The sequence below is a fragment of the Macrobrachium nipponense genome, chromosome 10 (assembly GCF_015104395.2).
Source record: "Macrobrachium nipponense isolate FS-2020 chromosome 10, ASM1510439v2, whole genome shotgun sequence".
Classification (NCBI taxonomy): Eukaryota; Metazoa; Arthropoda; class Malacostraca; order Decapoda; family Palaemonidae; genus Macrobrachium; species Macrobrachium nipponense.
Genome location: NC_087204.1, coordinates 62,915,182 through 62,943,075, shown reverse-complemented (window position 1 = coordinate 62,943,075; position 27,894 = coordinate 62,915,182). Strand labels below are relative to the sequence as shown.

Below are 27,894 nucleotides of genomic sequence, written 5' to 3'. Positions count from 1 at the left end.
ATGAAAATGTGCGCAATTTCATGTAGTATACAACAAAAAAAAAAACAACTCATGGTTGTAGCTTTTATCAGTTTTCAAATATTTTCATATAAATAATGATGTGCCAAAATTTCAACCTTTGGTCAACTTTGACTATCGAAATGGTCGAAAAATGCAATTGTAAGCTAAAACTCTTATATTCTGGTAATATTCAATCATTTACCTTTATTTTGCAACAAATTGGAAGTCTCTAGTACAATATTTCGATTTATTGTGAATTTATGAAAAAAAACTTTTTCCTTATGTCCGCGCAGTAACTCTTCCGAAAAAACAGAAATTTTTTTGTCCGATTATTTGTCGTAATGTTTGCACCATTTTAATTTAGCAGTTACATAAAGTTTTATATATGAAAATGTGTGTAATTTCATGTAGAATACAACAAAAAACAACCCATGGTTGTAGCTTTTATCAGTTTTGAAATATTTTCATATAAATAACGATAAGTGCCAAAATATCAACCTTCGGTCAATTTTGACTCGACCGAAATGGTCAAAAAACGCAATTGTAAGCTAAAACTCTTATATTCTAGTAATATTCAATCATTTACCTTTATTTTGCAACAAATTGGAAGTCTTTAGCACAATATTTCGATTTATGGTGAATTTATGAAAAAAAAAAAAATTTCCTTACGTCCACGCGGTAACTCTTCCGAAAAAAATCATTTTCATGCGATTGTCGTAATGTTTGCACCATTTTAAATTAGCCGCTACTAAAGTTTTATATATGAAAATGTGCGGAATTTCATGTAGAATAAAAATTAAACAGCCCATGGTTGTAGCTTTATCAGTTCTGAAATATTGTCATATAAATAACGATGTGCCAAAATTTCAACCTTCGGTCAACTTTGACTCGACCGAAATTGTCAAAAAACGCAATTGTAAGCTAAAACTATTACATTCTAGTAATATTCAATCATTTACCTTTATTTTGCAACAAATTGGAAGTCTCTAGCACAATATTTCGATTTATGGTGAATTTATGAAATAAACTTTTTCCTTATGTCCGCGCGATAACTCTTCCGAAAAAATCAAGAAATTTTTTCGTTCGATTGTCGTAATGTTTGCACCATTTTAAATTAGCCGTTACATAAAGTTTTATATATGAAAATGTGCACAATTTCATGTAGAATACAACTAAAAACAACCCATGGTTGTAGCTTTTATCAGTTTTGAAATATTTTCAAATAAATAACGATAAATAGAACAAATTCGTCCTTCGGTCAACTTTAACTCGACCGAAATGGTCGAAAACTGCAATTGTAAGCTACAACACTTACAGTCTAGTAATATACAATCAATTATCTTCATTTTGCAACAAACGGGAAGTCTCTAGCACAATATTTCGATTTATGGTGAATTTTTGAAAACAGCTTTTTTTTACGTCCGTGAGTTACGAATTCATGCATCATTTTGTGATAATATTTTCTCTGTGTTGCCTTGATCGTTTTACAATGTGTTATATACCGAAATGATTGCAATTTAGTGTACAATACAACGAAATAAAATTTACTCGTTAGCTTTAACCGTTTTGCTCACAGCGCAATTTGTATACAATTATTATATGACATTTTCATTCGCGCTGCCATATATCCCAATACAGGCGGTCCCCGGGTTACGACGGTTCCGGCTTACGACGTTCCGAGGTTACGACGCTTTTTCTTAAATATTCAATGGAAATTCCGTCCTGGGTTACGACGCTTGTTCCGAGGTTACGACGCTGACGCTTCCGACGCTCCGAGTTAACGACGCTTTTAAAAAAACGCATGCTATGATAAAAATCCTTTATAGTTTAGCACAGTACATAATAAAAATATGTTTTTGGTTACATTACAACAAAAATTTTGAGGTTATGATGATTTTTGACACTTTTTTTTTCGTATTTTTTGAATTTTTTTAGTGACGCCGCATATGCGGAACTAGTTTGCGGGCGAATGAATACACTAGCTTGGGATGCGCAGTTTAAAACAGTCCAAAAGCGCAAATATAATGAAAAATCACTGCTTGTTTCCAGTACATAATTAAAAAAACTAAGTTTCTGGTTAGATTACAACACAAATTCCAAGGTTACGACGTTTTGTTATGCTTTTTAACGATACCTCATATGCAGAACTAGTTTTTGAGCGGAGGTGCATAAATTAATTAACGCTATTAAACTGTATGGTAAATTGACCGAACAACGACCTCGGACGGTCGAGGACGCCAAGCGTAACAATACGAAAGGACGCCACTTCAATCGCGTGCCTGCCTGCATTTCACTAGGTTGTGTGCTAAGACGTTGCTGAAATTCCTTGCCATTTTCGCAAATTTACAATGGCTCCTAAACGCCAAAGTACTTCCTCCGTGATAGTTCATCCAAGAAGAGGAAGGTCATCACGATGGAGGTCAAATATGACGTGATAAAGCGTTCGGAGAAGGGAGAAACTAACACCGAAATAGGCCGTTCTTTAGGCTTGAGCAGGACCACGGTGGTAACCATTGTGAAGGACAAGGAACGTATTCTGAAGCATGTTAAGGATGCTGCACCGATGAAGTCAACGGTGATAAACGAGAAGCAACGTAGCCAGAGCATTGTTGAAATGGAGAAATTGCTCATGATCTGGCTGGAGGACCAGAACCAGCGACGTGTTCCGGTGAGCTTAAGTGTGATCCAGGAGAAGGCTAGAGCGCTGCATGAGGCAGTAGTGAAAAAGTTTGGCGAAGGCAGTGCTGGTGGTGAATTTTCCGCGAGTAGAGGTTGGTTTAACCGTTTTAAGGCTCGTGCAAATTTGCATAATGTGAAGCTGCAAGGTGAAGCTGCTAGTGCTGATAGCGAAGCAGCAGAAAGTTTTCCAGGTGGTTTGGCTGAGATAATTAAGGATGGTGGTTACACGGCTGACCAAGTCTTTAATGTGGATGAGACTGGATTATTTTGGAAAAGAATGCCAAATCGAACGTACCTTTCCAAGGAGGAGAAGTCAGCACCTGGCCATAAAGCTGGAAAGGAGCGACTGACTTTGCTGTTTGGGGCCAATGCAAGTGGTGATTTGAAACTGAAGCCCTTGCTGGTGTATTTGGCCGAGAATCCCAGGGCTTTCAAGGGCATTTTCAAGAGTCAACTCCCTGTGATTTGGAAATCAAACAAGAAGGCGTGGGTTACCTTAATGGTCTTCGAAGATTGGTTCAATGGACCATTTCGTGCCAGCAGTGGAGCGGTATTTGACTTCGAAGGGTCTGCCTTTTAAGGCCCTCTTAGTCCTGGACAATGCCCTGGTCACCCTTCAAATTGAGCGACATGCATCCTAATGTGAAGGTGGTGTACCTCCCACCCAATACCACATCGCTGATACAGCCAATGGACCAGGGAGTAATAGCTAATTTCAAGGCTTACTACCTTAGAAGGACCATTATGTTTTTTGCTTTGAGGGCCATAGACAAGCTAACAAGGAGTTGACACTGAAGCAATTCTGGAAGGGCTACAACATTGCTGATGCAGTGAAAAATATTGCAAGTGCTTGGGACGAGGTGAAGACGACCACTTTAAATGGGGCCTGGAGGAAACTGTGTCCACAGTTTGTGCACAGTTTTGAAGGCTTTGACCAGGCAGAAGACGTCGAGACTGTGACGAGGAAGATCGTAGGGCTAAGAACAAGAGGCTGAAACTAGATCTTGAACCTGATGATGTAACAGAGCTGCTGGCTTCCCATGGAGAGGAATTGTCTGCAGAGGACTTACTAGAACTTGAACAACAAATGATTGAGGAAGAGGAGGCGGCACCAGAGCCAAAACCCAGGTCATTAACTGTGAAAGGCTTGTCAGAGGGTTTTACTCATCTGGAGAGAGCCTTGGCTTCTTTTGAGGCAGAAGACCCTAACGTTTCTAGGTTTGACAAAATCAAGAGAGGAATCATGGATTTGGTGACTTTCTACAAGGAGACCCTGAAGGAGAAGCAGACGAAGAGAAGTGTGCAGTCCAGGCTTGACACTTTCTTTCACAAGTCTCCAGTACCACCCACCTCCCACATCCTAGTCCTGGTAAGGAATTCTGAAACTGTTTTACTAATTTATGTGTTTACATAGTGTACATATTAAAATGTGTTAATTTTTTAATGTAACAACTAAATGTAAGAGTAAATTGTAACTTCATTAATTTTCATCATTTGTAATTTTATTGCAGAAGTGGTGACAGTTCCAGATCCCCCTGTACTACCTGTGACAGTTCCAGATCTCCCTGTACTACCTGTGACAGTTCCAGATCTCCCTGTACTACCTGTGACAGTTCCAGATCCCCCTGTACCTGGACCCTCTGTATCAGCCCGCCCACCTGTACGTGTACAATCAGGTAAGCAATTTCATTTTTCTCATTTTCATGTTGGAAATTGTTTACACCCTACATACATACATACACTAACTTACATAGTGGTACAATGTGTTTGATGTTGCATAACCTTATTATTTTTTTTTTTTCATTTCAGACCCCTTTGATAGTGACAGTGACCCAGATGACCCTGAGCCTTTCCATGGTTTTGATGCCTCGCCCTATACATCAGGTAAGGAATCCTTAACAAATTGTATAAAATGTTTTATAAATTGCTAATAGAAATTTTATTAAAAGTGTACATATGCTACAATTACATCCACCTTATAATATATTTATGTACCCTATCATTCTTTCCAGATGAGATGTTCCCTCATCAGTTGATACGAGTATCACCTCTCCAGAGCCCAAATCAGTTGATACGAGTAGTATCACCTCTCCATTCCTTCAGGTAAAAGAATTCTTCATTTTTTATATTGAACATACGTATTACACATACATATGTCAAACAGTAATAACATGTGCAGTAGTTACAGTAGTAGTAACTATCATTTTATATATTTTTTATCATTCCAGACTCCCAAGCACCTGCCCATCCCACTCCATAGCCCAGCCACCCACTCTCATGTACCATATGGCCATCCCAGTAAGCAAGCCAACCACTAGAATTTGGTAAGGACATTTTTTTTTATTAATGTTTTATTATTACATATGTAATAACCATGTTATGTATGTAACATACATACTATATAATCATATGTACTATTACATTATCATTCCAGACTGGCATGCACCTGTGACTTACATAAACCAGACCTCTACATAGCCTACATGTCTTCATTTTGCTGAAGGTAAGGAATTCTCAGTTGTGTTTAATGTTTGCATACGTACAATAAATTTTGTACACCTAAGTGGTTACATACTGTCCTTTAATATTAATTCTTCATTCCAGACTGCCCATCATCCTAGCCTGTTATCTGTGATAAAGCACACTGAAGTTAGGTTTGGAATGCATCCTTATCATGAATGCTCTACACCTCCACCTCCATCTCCCACAACCTAGGTAACAGCTTTGAGACTCACTAAAAGTTGGTAAGTTATGTAAGGAATTTCTAAATTAAGTTTTATACTACATGTTATATGTATATTAAACCACTGTATGGTGCATATTACTGTATGTAACTTACTATGCATAGAGTACTATTACTGACAAAATTATTTTTTGTACATTCCAGAACCCCCTGAATGATGTAGGCTATGGGGCCACATAAGACTTTGTCCATCCAGGGTTACATTGAACGACAACTTTAAACTAAAAGTAAGGAATTAATTAACATACATTAACTCTTTTAGTACTCTTGATATATCTACAGTAATTAACATATTGCATTCACAACTTTCTGTAGTGTATATTTTGTACACTAATTTTGTTACTTTTTCCTTCCAGAACCAACATTTTTCACACAACTCCAGGTTGTTACTAACAAATTACTACTACAAGTGTCATCAAGGGATAACTACAAGTAGAAGCACCATTTTTGGATGGAAAAAAACCCTTCAGGAAAGTATACGTATCACATGTAACATGTAGTGTAACAAAGTATGAACAGTAAGGTTTTTACATACAGTAGTATTACATACGTACATAACTTTTTTTTACAGGAATTTCCAACCAAGTTTGATTATGTACATACATGTTATAAACCACTGTACGTATGGTTACTGTATGTAACTTAACTAAAAAAAAATACATAAAACATGACTTAACTTTGATACTTTTTTGGTACATTCCAGAAAACCAGGACCCCTCCATGATGCAGGCTATGGGGCCACATAAACTTTGTCCAGGTTACTACATAACATAAAGGTAAGGAATTATACATAGTGTAGTAAACATACATTAAGTAAGTTTTATACGTACATACTAAAAAAAAGTGACCAAGATCTCTCACATGGGATAAGTGATCAAGGTCCCTCATGGAATTACGTACATACTGTACACTCCCTGCTGAACAGGGGGTGTAGACCAATCATTTACTATGCATACCAGTTGATATTAAACCACTGTATGGTGCATATTACTGTATGTAACTTACTATGCATAGAGTACTTACTGACAAAATTATTTTTTGTACATTCCAGAACCCCCTGAATGATGTAGGCTATGGGGCCACATAAGACTTTGTGCATCCAGGGTTACATAGCACGACAACTTTAAACTAAAGGTAAGGAATTAATTAACATACATTAACTAAGTTTTATACATGTTATATATGTGATATTAAACCACGTATGGTGCATATTACTGTATGTAACTTACTATAAATAGAGTACTTACTGACATACTAATTATTTTTGTACATTCCAGAACCCCCCCCCCTGAATGATGTAGGCTATGGGGCCACATAGACTTTGTGCATCCAGGGTTACATAGCATGACAACTTTAAACTAAAAGTAAGGAATTAATTCACATACATTAACTTTTTTACTCTTGATATAACTCAAAGTAAGGAATTATAAACTAAAAGTAAGGAATTAATTAACATACATTAACTCTTTTACTCTGATATCTATAATTTACATATTGCATTCAGGACTTTGTGTAGTATTTTGTACTAATTGTGTTATACTTTTACCTTCCAGAGCTACCAGACTGGGATTTTAGTGTACTCCAGGATCTACCAAATACTACTACGTAGTGTACAGTGCATAATATAGTGTTTAGTGTATAATCTAACCTAAGGATTAAGTGTAGTACATTGTGCTTTATAGTGTCACAAGAGTTTAATAAGAATTATACCTTCAAGAACCATCCTTTGCCATTGAAATAACCACACTACACATCATGCAATATACTTGCATGTCACACAGGTAAGGTCTCTAACTTTTTCTTAGTTTAAGGCATATTTCCAAGTGTCGTTCCGGCTTACGACGATTTTCGGCTTACGGCGCGCCTCAAGAACGGAACCCCCGTCGTAACCCGGGGACTCCCTGTATATATTTTTTTTATTTCTGATGGTTGCATACTAAACTTCAGGCAATGACAAAAAAGGAGCCAAAAATGAACTCTCAATCTTGAAAACTAAGCGTGCTGTGATTTTTTGAAAAAAACATTTTTTCCGCTTCGGCGCTCACTCGTGAACGCCGCCGGCATATGGGAGACGATTTTTATAATACCGCTTAGGCGTTTAAGGGTTAATAAGATACTTACGATCCTGAGGCACATGAGGCATCTCGCAAAGGATTATCAACATCGGAGTAAGATTTTAGAGTCTCTGCCAGATTTTAGTCGTAAGACTCATAACTGGGACTGGCCATTTTGTTGGTTCCAGTTGGGCTTGCACTCTAACTCTTGTTTGGGCAGATTTGGTTTCAACTCTCCCCATTCTATTGCAAGATGCAGGACGTTTTCATTTTGGTGTATCATGCAGTATGTCCATTATCTGTTGCCTTTCAGCAGCAAAAGCAGCTTTGATGTATTCATTATTTCCTTACAAAGGTGATCTAATACCACAAACTGTGTATCCCTTTTGGGGGAATTTCGAAACCTGATTGTATATCTACAAGTGAGCTGCAGCTGTCTGTTCCCCGGGGGGCAGAAGTCCTGGGTGAATTGCTATAACCTTCTGAAATTGCTGCTATTTCCATTAGGTTCAGGTGGATCCTTATATCCCTTTTGGGGGAAGGATCCTGATCAGCTTCTGAAAGCTGCATGGGAGATTGACTTTCTTTACAATGTTTTTCCCATAGGTGATTGACATCTGTGTCCCTGGTCCTTCTGGGTTCAGCAAGGTTCTTTCGGTATCAATATCTACCTCAAAGTCTTTGAACACTTCACCTATAGGCAAGGATTCCTCTAATTCCTCCTCAGGATGTACCTGGAGGGTAGTGGTGACTGATAATATTGGTTTTTGGCCCAAATATGTCAGAGAAGGGTTTAAATACATGCTGCCAGAGTTTTACCGGATATATATAGTCTTCCCCTTCCTCACCTTTGCTAAACCCTAGGACCCATCAAGACAGTACAGTCTAAAGTGAGCAGTTTCATCTTTAAAGCTTGCTGCCAAGAGCACGCTACAAATCTCGCACATATCAGGTGACCGAACAAATTTGCCTTGATCGTTACAAGGACTATGCCTATGGCAGGTGGTATGGGCTGTACCCACTGGCAAAAATCATACCGAGCAACCACCTATGGCACACCTTAATTGAGGGTCATTTCTCAAGATGGCCCTGTAGTGAAAAAACCAAGTTGTTATTAGAAAAATTTTATTTTGGTATAAATTATTTTTAATACTTGAAAACCATAAATATTAACCCTCTTGCGCCAATTGGACGTATTAAACATCGACATAAATTGTCTCCCAGGTGCCGATTGGACGTATTAAACGTCGACATAAAAAAGTTTTTTTTTTTAAATTCGTGGAAAAATACTTATAGGCCTACCAGCCGAAAACTTTTGAATCACGTACCTTGGGGGATGCTAGGAGCTCACGGATCAAGGCGTTGTTTTGTTTACAATCGTTACGCAGGCGCGCAAGCGCGAATTTCTTTCTTATCGCACTAAAAAGTATCAGTGACACATCTCAGAAATTGTTTCGCCACTTTGACATAATTTTTGCACCATTTTAAATTAGACGTTACATGGAGTATTATATATGAAAATGTGCACAATTTCATGTAGAATACAAAAAAAATTGTCATGATTATAGCTTTTATCAGTTTTGAAATATTTTCATATAAATAATGATAAGTGCCATAATTTCAACCTTCGGTCAACTTTGACTCTACCGAAATGGTTGAAAAACGCAATTGTAAGCTAAAACTCTTATATTCTAGTAATATTCAATCATTTACCTTCATTTTGCAACAAATTGGACGTCTCTAGCACAATATTTTGATTTATGGTGAATTTATGAAAAAACTTTTTCCTTACGTCCGCGCAGTAACTCTTCCAATAAATTTTTTTTATGTGATTGTCGTAATGATTGCATCATTTTAAATTTGCCGTTACATAAAGTTTTATATATGGAAATGTGCGCAATTTCATGCACAATACAACTAAAAACAACCCATGGTTGTAGCTTTTATCAGTTTTGAAATATTTTCAGATAAATAACGATAAGTGCCAAAATTTCAACCCTCGGTCAACTTTGACTCTACCAAAATGGTCAAAAAACGCAATTGTATGCTAAAACTCTTATATTCTAGTAATATTTAATCATTTACCTTCATTTTGCAACAAATTGGAAGTCTCTGGCACAATATTTCGTTTTATGGTGAATTTATGAAAAAAAAACATTTTCCTTACGTCCGCGCTGTAACTCTTCCGAAAAAAATTAGAAATTTTTTCGTCCGATTGTCGTAATGTTTACCCCATTTTAAATTAGCCGTTACATAAAGTTTTATATATGAAAATGTGCGCAATTTCATGCAAAATACAACCAAAAAGGATTGAAGGTTATAGCTTTTCTCATTTCCGAAATATTTGCATATAAATCACGATAAATAGAAAAAAAACCACGTTCGGTCATCTTTGACTACCGAAGTAGTCGAAAAATGCAATTGTAAGCTAAAACTCTTACAGTCTAGTAATATTCAGTAATTTATCTTCATTTTGAAACAGATTCGAAGTCTCTAGCACAATATTTAGATTTATGGTGAATTTAAAAAAACTTTCCTTCCCTCCGTGCGCAGATTCTACGGCGCAAATCTCCAAAATGCGTACGTCGCATTATCGTTATATTTGCTCCATTTCACATTAGGCGTTTCATAGAGTTTTATATTTGAAAATGCGCGCAATTTTATGTAGAATACAACAAAAAATAATTGAAGGTTGTCGCTTTTCTCACTTTCGAACTATTTGCATATAAAAAAAATATATAAAAAAAATTTGACATTCGGTCAACTTTAACTCGTCCGAAATGGTCGAAAACTGCAATTGTAAGCTAAAACTCTTACAGTATAGTAATATTCAATCATTTATCTTCATTTTGAAAGAAATTGGAAGTCTCTAGAACAATATTTAGATTTATGGTGAATTATTGAAAAAAACATTTTTTTACATCCGCACGTTACGAATTCATGCATCATTTTGTGATAATATTTTCTCTATGTTGCTTTGATCGTTTTACAATGTGTTATATACCAAAATGATTGCAATTTAGTGTACAATACAACGGAAAAAAATTAAATCGTTAGCTTTAACCGTTTTGCTCACAGAGCGATTTTAATACAATTATATATGAAATTTTGTTTCGCGCTATCATATATCGCATTATTTATATATGATAATTATATTTTTTTTTCATTTCTGATGATTGCATACTAAACTTCAGGCAATGACAAAAAAAGGAGCCAAAAATGAACTCTTAATCTTGAAAACTAAGCGCGCTGTGATTTTTTGAAAAAAATATTTTTTCCGCTTTGGCGCTTACTCCGAGACCGCCTCAGCATACGGGAGACGATTTTTATTATACCCCTTCGGCGTAAGAGGGTTAACGAGTAGTAGATATCATTTTATAAGTCAGTTTGACTACAAATGTACATTTCTAGTATATTCTGTAAAATATTTAGGCAATTCTACGTACTAACTCCGCACAGACAGTAAGGAACGGTCCTGTAAAAACAGAGGCCACTAGGGACTGGGGCGTCAAAGGTCATTTTTCTGTTTCTGATACTAGTCCCCGGGGGTAAAATCAACCCCCACATAAAAATGGTTAAATTTCAATTATCGACTCAATTACTTTTAGAGAATTGTAATTTCCATATAAATTACCTTTGAAGCCTTGTTTATTTTTATAGTACTTAAACTTAGCCCTTATGTATTGGTTATGTTTAGCTTTTAATTTTAATTATAACAACACCCAATACTATTCAAGTTAGTTTATGGCTAACTGTATTTACTAACCTAAGCAAGTTTTCTATAAGGCTTGGGTTAGTATCCTTGGTATAATCTATTTCTACCAAATAAGGTTAGGTTTTCACTTATTATCAACAATAATTTAATATGTAGCCTAATCGCTTAGTTAGGCGACATAGCCAAGTTACTATTTACCAAGTCATGTAATTTTTGAAATTTTTAATAAAGTGGTTTATAAACCCATACACCCATACATAAATGCATATACATATACATATACTGTATACATATACATATATATACACATATACATATAGGCTAAGATACTAAATCATGGCAAAACAGAAATTTTTGCTATGCCTCGAATAGTTATAGCATGTTATTTTACTGATAAACTAGCCTATATAAAACCATCATACCAACACTAACCTTTGTGTTAGGTTATTTTACCTTATAAGTAAATCAACACTTACTCTAAGCATAACTTAGTAACTAATTAGAATTACAATTCCAGCACCCAATTCAACATGTTCCTTAAAAATCACCACTTTAAAAGTAGCTCTTAGTTTTAGACTACTATTACATTTGGCACCTGTTGCCAATTTAACTGGCCTTAGTATTAATATGCATTCTAGGCTAACAACTTTGACTAATAGTGTTAGTAAGGGTTCACTACTTAACACTAGGAATTATCTGGCTTGGTTTATTTCGGTCATACTAAATATGGCAAAATAAAACTAAAATGGTGTAGTCTGTTTCTCTACTTCTAGGTACTTGTCATCAAAAAATTAGGTAAGTACTTTGTTAGGGTTATTTAATCATCTTTAAAATTTACTATCTTAGGTTACGGGCTACCGATAATAGCCATTCCTAGTATAAAATTACTTGTCCTAAATTGGCTAGGCTACTAAGCTCATGTAGGCTACTTCATAGGAAATTCTAGAAACCATTATCTGAAAAGATTAACTAAATTAATAATCCAATATGGAGTAGTTCTTTAGGCAAAAAACCTCAAAAAAAAAATATTTTTAAAAACTTTTCACGTTCATAAAGGCTAGCCTGGAACATGTATCTTGCCGATCACATGCTCTAAACAACATGGGATGGGTAAACAAACACTCGTCTTTGTACTCACAATAAAAATTTTTTGTTCCACAGTTTTTAACCTAACTGTTTTGACAAAATCTTAAAAATAACCACTTAACTCTCAGCTTTTGGTGATTCCATGATTTCTGGAGAGCAATCTTGAAGAAAATTTCTCAAAATAGAGGAGCACTGGCTGAATAGACTTACGTCTGTGTTGACCAGAGGAGTAATGGAACTTGGTCTTGTAGCCAGCCCGAGCATAAAACAAGATGGCCAATGCACATGCGCAATAGTCGCTTCTACAGGTTTTGACATAGGAAACTGGGTCCAGCTTCACTGAAGACAAGATAAATAATGCCTTCTTGTCTTTGAGTCCATTATACTCTATCACTTGTCATAGTGTTTATCGTTATGGCATAATACCCAGCTAAAAGATATTTCTTTAATATTAGTCTGATCACCATGGGGCACTGGCTCACACCATGGAGGGTAAACCCTTTAAGGACGAAACAGCGACTACGCAATCAAAAATGTATATGTATGTAAGAATGGTGATACATCTTAGAAGAGGCTACCTTTCCATGAACTGCACTAAAGCTTCTAACATACTGAATTGCAGTAGCATAAATGATGGTGGTATTTCCCTAAAATAATTCATTAACTTCCTACACAATGAAATTAATCACTTTAAAAAAGAAATCATAACCATTTTTTTCACTTGGTTCTAAACCAGACACCTGATTCATCAATCAACATAAGTTCAAACCACTTGCCCACCTGACATAGAAATGAGAAAATAGGGCTTAACCATCAAACATGCCCAGAATGTTCCTTAGAGACCAGGGCAAAGACTACAAGGCTTGATGGTGGAAGGGCAGCAGCTGACAGCACTGAACTTACTCCTGACAGCTTCTACAGAGGGTTGAATCCTGATAAACTTCTACCAAGAACTGAAAACTCCTCTTAAATCAGGGCTGATGAAACTCACTTGCTCCAGCCTAAAAGGAGGCCACTGATCCAGCTGAACCTGTGGGTTCAACAAGAGAAAATTCTGATCAGTAAAACCTCAAGACACCAAGAAAGTTCCTGAACCACAGGGAAAACAAAACCAAAACAGCAAGGCCGAGCACTGAAATACTGCTAAGCAAAACTACGCACCTTTCTACCAAAAAGAAGCTGAAATGAGTGCTTTGATGAAATTTTCAACAGGTAGACAAAAGGCAAACAGGTGATAGTCACACAGGCGCATGAGTGTGGTGACTAAGAGAACCTACATATCGAGGGAGAAATCCAGAGGGGCACAACACACAAGAGAGGCAAGGCACTGTGGAAACAAATGCAAAATTTCACTAAATGCTGGTGACTGATGCATCAAAACTGTGAAGCGCACAATCGCCTTGGCTGGAGAAAGACAGGTACAGGCCATCCCAGTTTTTAGCAGCCTCTGTTATCAGAGATCCGGTTTTATAGGGTTTGTCTAGAGCTGAAAATCACCAAAAATTTTCGATTTTCGGCACCGATTCCTGGTTATTGGAACCGATAGTAGATTATTGGCACCAATACAGGCAGCCCTTGGTTAATGGCAGGGGTTCCGTTTCCGGCCAATGCTGCTAACCGAAAATTGGTGATAACAGCACTAAAATCCTGCTTAACGGTGCTGCTAACTGAATATTGGCACCATTAACCAGAGATCGCCACTACTAACCAGAGATCAGCACAGAAAATCCAGTTAACAGCATCGCTAGACAAGCGATGTAAAACCGGATAGCAGTTAACTTAGGGCTGCTTGTACATACCTAACAGAGGAGCACCATTAACTGGTTATCAGTTATCGGTGATAACAGCATTAAAATCCTGCTAAATGGCGCAGCTAGCCAGAGATCGGCACAGAAATTCCAGTTAACAGCGTCGCTAGACAAGCACTGTAAAACTGGACTGTCGTTAACTGAGGGCTGCCCGTACATACCTAACAGAAGAGCACCATTAACTGGTTATCAGCACCAAAATCCAATTATCAGTGCAGAAAATTGCTTATCACGAAGCTGTTAGAACAGAAACCCCGCCGATAACCAGGGACTGCCTATACAAGGGAAAACAGAAGCAGTTCTTGACTCCCCTCTAAAAACTAACTGGTAATTAATGTTAGTCTAAAATCACAAATGATCCTTAGCTACAGAGATCAAGTAGGACTATCCTATAGAACAAAAGGAAACTTTCCTTAACCACCTGGTGGAAGAGCAAAACCCGCTTCAAAATTACTAAATGAGTCGAAGGATCACCCCTATCAATTCAATATGATATAGTAAAAACTAAAATAAGGAAAAATGTCAGCGACTCTTATTCTCTCCCAAGTGATCCTGTCAGAGGATGAATTCTGAAACCAGAGCTGGTGCCATACCACTGACATCAGATATAGCATCACTGACACCAGACCAGACAGAGGGCGGAGACAATGGGCACAGATATGCACTGCTCTTTAACATGTCTTGGTTACCTGTTGCTCCACAACCAGAGGGAGCAAAAGAGGATGTGTCAAGGACATGGCAAGCCAAAGCAGGAGTGCTGACCCTTCCTCCGACTTGGGGAAATACCCAAACTTAACATGATGCATGAAAGAGTAGCATAGAGAAAAAAATCAAGAGGAACGTACACCAAGTGAACATAAAATATGACAATCTTATCAAATCTAATGCCTTGAATCTATGGAAGAATAGTTAGAGTAACAGATTGAAGAGGAGCAGCATCATTTGCAATCAATTTCTGCATGATTTTGTTCAACTACAATTCATACTGGTTATTCCAGTTATTATGTATCCTTCCCTCAGCAGTGCACACATCAGATGAGGATCAATAAAACTGTACTAAAGCCTATTATGGCAACAATTACCTTGCATGTTCTTACCAATACAAAGTTCAAAATAATTATTAAAGAAATTTTAAAAATAAAACTATTTCCTCATCATAAAACTAAGTACATTAAACAATTTGAATTTGTTGCTTCCTCTCAACAAGTGACAGAAGTAGGCTGACTGCCTACAAGCTTTTGTACCAATCGGTCCCCTGGTGGGGATGGGGGAAGTAGATGGAAGGAAAACAGATATTCATAGAAAATCAAGTGTTCTAGTTTTTCCTTTGCTATTTGTCAAAAAACTTCCACTGGCAAAGAAGTAAAAGCTATATAATGGAGAGGTAATGCTCATTTGAAAAATTATTCATATATTACACTATATACAATATTGTATTTATCAGTATTTTGCAAAATTTGGGATAGGGATTGGGACACCTTCACGAGCTTCAAAAAAGGTATAAGAAAGTGTTAGCCGATCAACATTCTCCATCTTGGGATCGTCCACAAACTCAGGATCAATATAGAAAAAAACAGGCATGTGTACCTGAAAAATAAACAATAACATTAAATATTTCTTTTAAAGTACAAACTCCTCATCTTATAACTACTGTTACTAGCAGCAGCTCCCTTTCCAAACAAGAATAATTCACATTTGCAACCCACACATCCATGATCCCCATGTCCTTCTATCAGCAGAAAATTATCATATTGACTATTGCCTAACTAATCGTAAAAGCTTTGCAGGTAGGGGAGGAGGGATACTTAACTTGTAAGGTGATGGGTTTGTATCAAAATAAACTTGATTCATTTTCAAATAAGTGTATTAGTTTTGACAATACAAATCACCTTGCTTTATAACTGTACTTAAGGAACTTTCTGCTATTTGAATAACAACTTTCAAGGCCTGAAGCCACTGAGTTACTGAGTGATTGTGCCTGGGAGTCCAGAAATTCTGGAGACTAACCTGGTGTCATGAAATGTATCAATACCTTGGCTAGTAGTAATATAGTCAACCCTGACTATTCACTATTCAGGGTTTGCAGATTAGCCTATTTGTAAATTTTTCTGTGAAATTTAATTTGCAGAAAATTTGCCTATTCACAGACTTTTTTTCATTTTATTATTATTTTTTTGTTTATCAGAGTCCTCCAATTTGACTGGGTGGTATTTATAGTGTGGGGTTCCGGATTGCATCCTGCCTCCTTAGGAGTCCATCACTTTTCTTACTGTGCGCGCTGTTTCTAGGAGCACACATTTCTGCATGAGGCCTGGAGCTACTTCAGCCTCTAGTTTTTCCAGATTCCTTTTCAGTCAGTCATCTTGGGATCGTGCCTAGTGATCCTATGATTATGGGTACAATTTCCACTGACATATCCCATATCCTTCTTATTACTATTTTCAAGTCTTGATGCTCATCCATTTTTTTCCTTTCTTCTTGATTTTGTTAATAAACATCACATCTGGTCTATTTGTAAGTATCACCCTATCTGTTCTGATATCACGATCCCAGAGAATCTTTGCCTAATCGTTTTCTATCATTCCTTCAGGTTGGTGCTCGTACCACTTATTACTGTAAGGTAACTGATGTTTCTTGCACAGGCTCCAGTGGGGGGCTTTTGCCACTGAATCATGCCTCTTTTTGTACTGATTCTGTGCAAGTGCCGGACATTCGCTTGCTATGTGGTTTATGGTCTTGTTTTTCATATTGCACCTCCTCCAAATGGGTGAGATGTTATTTCCATCTATTGTTCTTTGAACATATCTGGTTCTTAGGGCCTGAACTTGAGCCGCTGTTATCATTCCTTCTGTTTCCTTCTTGAGCTCTCCCCTTTGTAGCCATTGCCATGTTTCCTTGCTGGCTAGTTCTTTAGTTTGTCTCATGTATTGTCCGTGCATTGGTTTGCTGTGCCATTCCTCTGTTCTGTTTGTCATTCTCCTCTCTGTATATTTCTGGGTCTTCATCCACTTTTATCAGTCCTTTTTCCCATGCACTCTTGAGCCACTTGTCTTCACTGGTTTTCAGATATTGCCCCCGTGCTCTGTTTTCGATGTTGATGCAGTCCTCTTTGCTTAGTAGCATTCTTCCTTCTCCCTTCTCTGTTATGTAGTCTGTCCATATTTGCTCTTGGGTGTAGTGCTTTATGTATTGTCATATGTTTCCTAGTTTTCTGGTCTATGCTGCAGAGTTCTGCCATCATCCATTCCACTGCTTCAGTGCTGTATCTCATTACTGGTACTGCCCATGTGTTTATGTCTTTTATCATATTTCTGGTATTGGGTTTTGACTTGAGTATTGCCTTAAGTCTATGCGTATATTCTTTCCTGATTGTGTCCTTCATCTCTTGGTGTTTTATATCCTCTCCTTCCACTATTCCCAGGTATTTGTATCCTGTCTCATCTATGTGTTTGATGTTGTTCCCATCTGGTAGCTTTATCCCTTCAGTCCTTGTTATTTTGCCCTTTTGCATGTTGACCAAGGCACATTTTGCTATTCCAAACTCCATCCTGAAGTCTCCAGATACAATCCTTACAGCCTGGATTAGGGTATCTATTTCCTTGATGCTCTTACCATACAGTATGATGTCATCCATGAACATCAGATGGTTAATTCTGTTGCCTCTTTTCTTGAGTTAGTACCCAGCATCCATCTTCTGCAGTACTTTTGTCATGGGAATCATAGCTACTACTAAGAGTAGTGGAGACAGTGAGTCACCCTGGAAGATCCCTCCCCTGATATTAACCTCTGTTAGTCTCATTCCAGAACTTGTAAATACTGTATTCCAGTTGCGCATTGTATTTTTTAGTAGGCTGATGGTGTTTTCCTCAGCCCCATATATTTTCAGGCATTCTATTAGCCATGTGCGTGGTATCATGTCGAAGGCTTTCTTATAGTCAATCCATGCCATGCTTAGGTTGGTTTTCTTTCTCCTACTGTTATTTGTTACCATTTTGTCAATCAGGGACTGGTCTTTTGTGGCCTTACACTTTCTTCTGCAGCCTTTCTGTTGGTGGGGGATGGTGTTTGTATCCTTTAGGTAGTTAGTTGTATAGCCTTTCACTGATGATACCTGTTAGTAACTTCCACATTACTGGTAAGCAGGTGATAGGCCTGTAGTTACTGGCTATATTTCCCTTGCTCTTGTCTTTCTGTACTAATGATGTTCTCCCTATGGTCATCCATTTAGGTCCATGGTGGTTTGTGATACAATGTTGGAGTTGTTCTGCTATTTGTGGGTGTAGGGCCTTGAAATTTTTGAGCCAGTATTCATGGACTTCATCAAGACCTGGGGCTTTCCAGTTGGGCATTTTCTTTAGTTGGTGTCTGACTGTGTCTGATCTCAGTGAATCTTTGTTTTATTCTCCCTATTTCTTTTTCCTTGACTTCCTGGAGCCATGTTGCATGTTTGTTGTATGATACCGGATTGCTCCACATGTTTTCCCAGAGTCTCTTACTTGGTTCGGCTTCAGGAATATCTTGGTGGTTGTCTTTCCCTCTTAGTTGGCTGTACATTACATACAGTGTTTCCCCCGTATTCGCGGAGGATGTGCACCAGGCACCCACGCGAAAGTTCAAACCCGCGAATAGTTAGAACTCCCTTCTAAAAATATCTACAGTACATATATCTGCCTATCTTGAAAGTTCAAATACCAAATGTATAATTAAAGTATCATCCTACGTCAAATATACCATTGAATTGGTATTATTAATATCATTTCAAAGTCATCTTAAAAACTTTACCATTAGAAATATATAAACAACCAATAACAGAGAGAGAGAGAGAGAGAGAGAGAATAACTCCTTATGATAAATACATATACGTATCTTTTCCCGAGAAGAGAGAAAGAGAGGACTGAACAATTATGCTTGTCTGTATATCAATTCTTTTACTGAGAGGAGAGAGAGAGAGAGAGAGGAGAGAGAGGAAGAGGAGAGAGAGAGCGAGAGAGAGACGAGGAGACGAGGATAGAGAGAGGAGAGGAGAGAGAGAGAGTTGTCTTTACAGTATTTAAGAGTGAAATGGAAAGATGATTGTATTTAAGATTATCACATATGAATTTTGTAATTACAGTTATAATATTATTATTATACATTATAGTATTATTACTGGAAAATATCAATAATAAACTTATTACATACATGTACCATAAAAATGATCTCATCTCAGTAGGAAGGAGAGAGAGAGAGAGAGAGAGGAGAGAAGAGGACGGGAGGAGAGGGAGAGAGCGAGAGGAGAAGAGAGAGAGAGAGAGAGAGAGGAGAGAGAGAGAGAGAGAGAGAGAGAGAGAGATTGCATAAAAACCATTAAATTCATTGACCATTGTATGGCACTGTTACTAGAGATGTTTGACAGCTTCCCAGCTCCAAGCGTCACTGGAGTGATGAGAAGGTAGGGAAACTGATAACAGAAAAAGACGAAGGGAAGAATTTTCATTTGAAATTAATTATTATTATTATTATTTCATTAAAAGTAATGGCTACTTTTAATAAAGTATGCTTGAGAGAGGGTCTGCTGCCTAAGTATTATTATTATTATTTTTTTTTTTTTTTTTGCTCTATCACAGTCCTCCAATTCGACTGGGTGGTATTTATAGTGTGGGGTTCTGGGTTCCATCCTGCCTCCTTAGGAGTCCATCACTTTTCTTACTATGTGCGCCGTTTCTAGGATCACACTCTTTTGTATGAGTCCTGGAGCTACTTCAGCATCTAGTTTTTCTAGATTCCTTTTCAGGGATCTTGGGATTGTGCCTAGTGCTCCTATGATTATGGGTACGATTTCCACTGGCATATCCCAAATTCTTCTTATTTCTATTTTCAGATCTTGATACTTATCCATTTTTTCCCTCTCTTTCTCTTCAACTCTGGTGTCCCATGGTATTGCGACATCAATGAGTGATACTTTCTTCTTGACTTTGTCAATCAACGTCACGTCTGGTCTATTTGCACGTATCACCCTCTCCGTTCTGATACCATAGTCCCAGAGGATCTTTGCCTGATCGTTTTCTATCACTCCCTCTGGTTGGTGCTCGTACCACTTATTACTGCAAGGTAGCTGATATTTTCCTTGCACGGCTCCAGTGGAGGGCTTTTGCCACTGAATCATGCCTCTTTTTGTACTGGTTCTGTGCAAGTGCCGGGCATTCGCTTGCTATGTGGTTTATGGTTTCATTTTTCGTATTGCACTTCCTACATATGGGAGAGATGTTATTTCCGTCTATCGTTCTTTGAATATATCTGGTTCTTAGGGCCTGATGTTGTGCCGCTGTTATCATTCCTTCAGTTTCCTTCTTTAGCTCTCCCCTCTGTAGCCATTGCCATGTGTCGTGTCATCGCTGGCTAGTTCTTTAGTCTGTCTCATGTATTGTCCGTGCATTGGTTTGTTGTGCCAGTCCTCTGTTCTGTCTGTCATTCTCCTGTCTCTGTATATTTCTGGGTCTTCGTCTACTTGTATTGTTATAAATTATTATTATTATTGTTATTATTATTATTATTATTATTATTATTATTATTATTATTATTATTTCTGGACTTAGCCTGTGTCGCTTCGTGAAATGGTTCCTTTAGCACTCATTTCTTAGGTATAAATATTGCTATAAATACCAGAGAAAAAAGCTATACAGTGGTACCATCGACATACGAAAGGCCAAACTTAACCGAAAAAAACTCGAGATACGAAAGCAAATCACAAAAAATTTTATGGCTCTACATACGAAAAGTTTTCAAGATACGAAAGGTTGTTGCTGTAAAGTCCCGAGATTCGCCCAGACCACCGAGAACAATTTTAAAACTAGCGCGCCGCCAACTGAGTAAACTCGCCACCATCCTCCCGCTCCATCCGTCATTGGTTCCTGATGCTAGTCACCCCATTAAAAATCCTGCTCTCCTATTGGTCAGCATCTACCCCTTGTGCTTTATGTATTCTATTGGTAAAAGGATGCTGTAAATTGAAAAACTTATTCATGCAATACATTTAATAAAAAAAATGTGAATTAGATATCAAAATATAAAATAAAATAAAAAAAATCAGGACTGCCAACAAATACGTATTTTTAGAATTCTTCTTCTGTTTTATTATTACATTACGTATACGTATGTTTCATTATAGCTCTCAGTAACTCGGTATCTCCATAGGTAAAGATAGAATAATAAAGAATAGAAAGAATGGTTATTATACTGTTTGGTAGTTTCATTGGTTTGAAGAGAGATAACTAATGAAAATTTATGGCTTACTGTGTGCTAGGAAAAATGATTGCTTGGCGTTCGTTCGGTACTCGTAAGAGGTAAGACGGGTAAGAGCTGAATGTAAACAATCGATTGGAAGGTTTTTTTTTGTTTGTTTGTGTATTATAGTTAATGATTAATTAATAATTATTTGAAATGAGTACATACTGATTATTTATACATTTTATTGGCATATTCTAAGCTTTTAGCTCTTAGGGTTTAGATGTCAGAATCATAGACTAGGCTACAGTAGCAACCGCTAACATAGGCTAGGCTTATTGCTAAGGGACATATGCTAAAGTCCTAATATATACAGTAAAAATGGGGTTGAAAATTACATGCAGTTGAATATTACTCAAGTATGTACGTATTTTTGCCTTTTTTTGGAGTCATATTTCTTCCGTCGGATCGGCGTCGTAACCCTAGAACATGTGTTTTAGGCCTGGAAATATAATTTACTGGGGTGTTTTTGGAGGGCTAGGAACAGATTAGCCATTTTACATGTAAAATGTGGTCCAAGATACGAAAACTTCATGATACGAAGGGTGCCTCGGAACGGATTAATTACGTATCTCGAGGTACTACTGTATCTCCCTAAAAGGAATCAGACAACAGATTCTATACTTTATCAAGCAAGCTAACCCGGATCATTTCCACGGGCGCGTGATATTAGGGCGGTAGCCACCTCAATTAATTATTTTCAACATATGAATTTTGACGATCTCAAAAAGTACACAGGCTGGAAATCTCCGACAGTATTTAAACGCCACTACCTAAAGTCGTTAGAGGCCCTTAAATTCCCAGCAGTGGCAGCAGGAAACACAGTTTCCCCTGACACTGCATAGAGCTGTAATAATTAGTTTAGTAGCCTTCGTCTCTCCCTACATCTCTCTCTCTCCTACCTGCCTCGCTAGCATTCTTGACCTTAGCTCGGTTGTTACTGGGTTACACAATGTACCTTGGCTTGCACCTATGCTGTATCTGATGAATTTGATTGTACATATGTATATCTGGGTCTATGTCGCGTAATTAACCCTTAAACGCCAAAGCGGTAAAATAAAAATTGTCTCCCATGTGCCGGAGGTGTTTCAGAGTGAGCGCGGGAGCGGAAAAAATATTTTTTTCAAAAAATCACAGCGCGCTTAGTTTTCAAGATTAAGAGTTCATTTTTGGCTCCTTTTTTGTCATTGGCTGAAGTTTAGTATGCAACCATCAGAAATGAAAAAATTATCATTATCATATATAAATAATGCGATATATGATAGCGCAAAAACAAAATTTCACATATAATTGTATTCAAATCACACTGTGCGCAAAACGGTTAAAGGTAACAAGTTACTTTTTTTTCGTTGTAATGTACACTAAATTGCGATAATTTTGGTATATAACACGAAATGCCTAATATGAAACGGAGCAAATATTCCGAGAATGGGACATACGCATTTCAGAGATTTGTGCCGGAGAATCCACGCGCGGAGGGAATGGAAAGATTTTTTTTTAAATTCATATCTAAATATTTTGCTAGAGACTTCCAATTTGTTTCAAGATGAAGATAAACTGACTGAATATTACTAGACTGTAAGAGTTTTAGCTTACAATTGCGTTTTTCGACCATTTTGGTAGAGTCAAAGTTGACCGAACGTGGTTTTTTTCTATTTATCGTGATTTATATGCAAATATTTCGAAAACAAAAAAAAGAGAAAAGCTACAACCTTCAATTATTTTTTTTTGTATTCTACATGAAATTGCGCACATTTTCATATATAAAACTTTATGTAACGGCTAATTTAAAATGGTGCAAACATTACCACAATTGCACGTATGATTTTTTCGGAAGAGTTACCGCGCGGACGTAAAGAAAATGTTATTTTTTTCATAAATTCACCATAAATCAAAATATTGTGCTACAGACTTCCAATTCATTGCAAAATGAAGGTAAATTCTTGAATATTACTAGAATATAAGCGTTTTAGCTTACAATTGCGTTTTTTTTACCATTTCGGTAGAGTCAAAGTTGACCGAAGGTTGAAATTTTGGCAATTATCGTTATTTATATGAAAATATCTCAAAACTGATAAAAGCTACAACCATGGGTTGTTTTTAGTTCTAATTGTGCATGAAATTATGCACATTTCCATATATAAAACTTTATATAATGGCTAATTTTAAAATGGTGCAAACATTACCACAATCGCATGTATGATTTTTTTCGGAAGAGTTACCGCGCGTACGTAAGGAAAAAGTTTTTTCATAAATTCACCATAAATCGAAATATTGTGCTAGAGACTTCCAATTAGTTGCAAAATTAAGGTAAATGATTGAATATTACTAAAATATAAGAGTTTTAGCTTACAATTCCGTTTTTCGACCATTTCGGTAGTCAAAGTTGACTGAAGGTTGAAATTTTGGCAATAATCGTTATTTATATGAAAATATCTCAAAACTGATAAAAGCTACAATCATGAGTATTTTATTGTTGTATTCTACATAAAAATACGCACATTTTCATATATAATACTTCATGTAACGGCTAATTTACAATGGTACAAAAATTATGTCAAAGTGATGAAATCATTTCTGAGATGTGTCACAGATACTTTTTAGTGCGGCAAGAAAGAAATTCGCGCTTGCGCGCCTGCGTAACGATTGTAAACAAAACAACACCTTGATCCGTGAACTCCCAGCATCCACCAAGGCGGGTGATTCAAAAGTTTTAGGCTGGTAGGCCTATAAGCATTTATCCGTGAATTTTAAAAAAAACTTTTGTAAGTCGACGTAAAATACGTCCAGTCGGCACACGAGACAAAAAATGTCGACGTAAATTACGTCCAGTCGGCAGTAAAGGGTTAATTCCTGTTTGTTGTTGTGTGATTTGTTATTGTTACTTGTTGGGTTATACAACCCTAGTTAGTGGATAAGCTTTTAGGATAAGGATTATTAAAATTATCGTAGTATTAAGCAACTTTATTAATTACTTGTAGATTAAATAACTAATATTAAATAGTATTTAATGTTATTCAAGTTTCAATTTCCTTACAGTAATTTATCTACACTAACTTTCCAAGCTGGTGGGGCCAATTCTCTGTTACTATTTCACGGAGCAACACAGGCTAAGCCCAGAAAAGGGATTTTGACAAAGGAAAAATGACAATTTGTCGAAAATTGCATTTTTCCTAACTATACAAACCTGAGGTCCTTTAACAATAGGAAGTAGCTAGCGGCAGCTGGAACGGTCGTAAGCTTCGAACAAGGGGAGAACGGTAGTTAACTGCTTGTCCGATCGTCGCGCGGCGTAAACAAATCACTTTTGCTTCTTTTGGGGGAGGCCCATGCAAATACGCAGAGTGAGGGGTGGCATGAGGAGGGACTATATGTAAAGGACTCAGGTTTGTTATAGTTAGGAAAAATGCAATTTTCGACAAATTGTCATTTGTTCCGATACGTAATACAAACCATCGGTCCTTTAACAATAGGAAGACTCACTTCTTGGTGGGAGGAATCTGAGTCTTTTGATGAACAGACTGGTGTTCGTCCATCCCTGGAATGCCTCCCTGGTCGTAAGAGCGAGGGAGGGATCCAAGCCTCTGTCCGATTGATCGGGGTGTGCACCGCAGGATCAATGGTCAGACCTCTGGGCCGAGTACTAAGAGAGAGGCAAGCGTATCTCTTTGTACCAGCATTGTAAGAAACTTTTTCCTTTACATGAGCAAATGTAAAGTAATGGGTTTGTCTCATGTAGGCATCCACTTTCTCCCCCTTGTTGGAGAAAGTGGTGGATATACACTCCTATCTCTAGTTAAAGAGATAGGATGGAGCTCTGTTGAATAGCTTACCTGCATCTGACTTCCTTCCAGCAAGGTAACGACCGTATCCCTCTGCCCACAGGTAGAGGTAGAGAAAGATGGTGAAGAGAAGCCAGTCACTCTCTCATTCGCACATTCATTCTCCCAGTCATACCAGGAATCGATGCTGTTCTGCCTGCTCGGGTGCTGGGTAAGCTTACACAACGTGTTGAGCAGCCACCACAGGTCCCAAAGGAAAAAGTATCCAAGGACTTGTGGGCAATATCCCGAAGGTAGAAGGACGTGAAGGTGGTCTGGTTGGCCCAGACACCTGCCTTCAGGACCTGCGCCACGGAGAAGTTCTTACGGAACGCAAGAGGGTCCGATACCTCTGACTTCGTGGGCTCTCGGTCGGTAGCGTACGGATGTCGTCGCTACCATCAGCCTCGTACGCTCTCCTGATAACACCTCACGCAGCCAGAAAGAAAGCGTGTTCTTGGAGACTTCTTTCTTGGTAACCCCAGTGCTAACGAAGAGGCGTCGACACTCAGGCCTGAGATGTCGAGTTCTCTTCAGATAGCGCCGTAGCGCCCTCACAGGACAAAGCAGCATCTCATCCGCATCGTTATCGGTGAAGTCCAGAAGGGAGGGGATCGTGAAAGACTCGAACCTATCGTCAGGGATCGATGGATTCTGAGTCTTAGCTACGAAGTTCGGGACGAAATCGAGCGTCACAAGATCCCAGCCTCTGGTATGTTTAACATCATAAGAAAGGCCATGTAGTCCCCTACTCTCTTCGCCGATGCCAGGGCCACGCAAGAAGAGGGTCTTGAGGGTCAGATCCCTGTCTGACGACTCTCGGAGTGGCTCGAAAGGTCTTCGAGTCAAACTCCTAAGTACGAGAGTCACATCCCACGCAGGGGGCCTGAGTTCCCTGGGTGGGGGGCAAGACCTTTCGAAGCTCCTCATTAGCAAGGAGCTCGAACGAATTCGAGATGTCCAGTCCCCTCATTTTTTAGGACGAGAGCCAGGGCGGCTCTATATCCCTTAACTGTGGGTACTGAGAGGAGCTTCTCTCGGCGAAGAAACACGAGGAAATCCGCTACCTGCTGAAGAGTGCTCTGAGAGGAGACAGACCCTGTCTACGACACCCAACCACAGAAGACGGCCCACTTCCCCTGGTACACAGCTGCAGAGGACTGTCGGACGTGTCCAGCCATCTCTGTTGCTGCGCTACGAGAAAAGCCTCTCGTTCGCAAGAGATGGTGGATAACAGCCAGCCGTGGAAGTTGAAGGGACTGGACTGCTTGGTGGTACCGCTTCTACGTGTGGCTGGGCTAGAAGGTTGTGCCAATTGGGTAGCTCTCTCGGTGCGTCCGCAAGAAGAGCCAGCAGGTCCGGATACCAAACGGCTTGCGGCCGTTTGGGAGCCACCGGGATCATTCTGAGATTGGGAGTGACCAGCGCTCGCTGATCACTTTCCGAATCAGACAGAAGGGAGGAAAGGCGTAAGCGAAGAGGTTGTCCCAGGGTGTTGGAGAGCGTCCTCTGCAGCTGCCCAGGGTCCGGCACAGCTGAGAAGAAAACCTGAAGTTTTCTGTTGTGCCGGGTGGCGAACAGGTCTACGACCGGTCGCCGCCCCCACAGGTTGAAGAGCCTTTCCGCCACGTCTTGGTGTAGAGACCATTCAGTCCCTATCACCTGATCCCCGACTGGCTGAGCTTGTCTGCTACTACATTCCTCTTGCCTGGAATGTAGCGTGCTGACAGCTCTATCGAGTGAGCCGTGGCCCACTCGTGCACCTGCACCGTCAACTGATGGAGCGGAAGAGACACTAGCCCCACCTGCTTGTTGACATATGCCACTACTGTGGTGTTGTCGCACATCAACACCACTGAGTGTCCCACCAAGCGGTCCTGAAACTCTTGGAGGGCGTAGAACGCCGCCTTGAGTTCCAGGACATTGATGTGAAGGTGCTTTTCGTGATGGTCCCACACACCTGGCAGTCAGCAACTCCTCCAGGTGTGCGCCCCATCCCTCGGTCGATGCGTCTGAGAACAGAAGCATCTCCGGGGGGGGAGTGCGTATGGGCACTCCATCTTAAGAGGTTTCTTGTCGTCGAGCCACCAGGCTAGGTTCCTGCCTCACCTTGTCCGTGATAGCCACGGGAAAGTAAGGAGGATCCTTTGCCTGAGACCAACTCTCCCTTAGCCTCCACTGGAGAGACCGCAGGTGAAGACGCCCGTGAGGGACTAACTTCTCGAGTGACGACAGATGGCCGATCACGACTTGCCATTGCTGTGCTGCCTGTTCCTGCCGAGACAGGAACCGGCCGGCTGCCTCCCTGAATTTGCTGATCCGCAAGTCTGCGGGAAAGACTTGCCCTGCTACCGTGTCTATCAGCATACCCAGGTACTTCATCTTCTGCTTGGGTTCGAGATCGGACTTCTCGTAGTTTATCACGATCCCCAGATCGCGACAAAACTTGAGGAGTCGATCTCTGTCCTGTAGCAACTGCGAGCGGGAGCTCGCCAGGACTAGCCAATCGTCGAGATACCTCAGAAGACGTATCCCGTTCGAATGGGCCCAAGCCGACACCAGAGTGAACACTCGCGTGAACACCTGTGGGGCGGTTGAGAGACCGAAACAGAAAGTGCCCTGACTTTGGTACACCGTCCCGTCGAAGATGAAGCGGAGGTACTTTCTGGAGGACTGATGGATGGGTATTTGAAAATACGCGTCCTTCAAGTCCACTGAAAGCATG

The 27,894-nt window shown here is 39.0% G+C and overlaps 1 protein-coding gene and 1 long non-coding RNA gene across 2 annotated transcripts in view; one reads left to right on the top strand and one right to left on the bottom strand.

Moving 5' to 3' along the window:
• Window positions 1-4,840: 4,840 nt before the first annotated feature.
• Window positions 4,841-6,060, top strand: LOC135224164 (uncharacterized). The gene is made up of 5 exons (XR_010316662.1): window positions 4,841-5,003; window positions 5,114-5,182; window positions 5,284-5,423; window positions 5,567-5,649; window positions 5,779-6,060. It is a non-coding gene; the product is annotated as an uncharacterized LOC135224164 (long non-coding RNA).
• Window positions 6,061-12,693: 6,633 nt separating this feature from the next.
• Window positions 12,694-27,894, bottom strand: part of LOC135223648 (cytochrome c oxidase assembly protein ctaG-like) — a 102,309-nt gene continuing 87,108 nt past the window's right edge. The window contains exon 4 of the mRNA XM_064262298.1: window positions 12,694-15,672. Within this exon, the coding sequence (XP_064118368.1) occupies window positions 15,526-15,672 (147 nt within the window). The 3' untranslated portion in view covers window positions 12,694-15,525. The remainder of the gene's footprint in view (window positions 15,673-27,894) is intronic.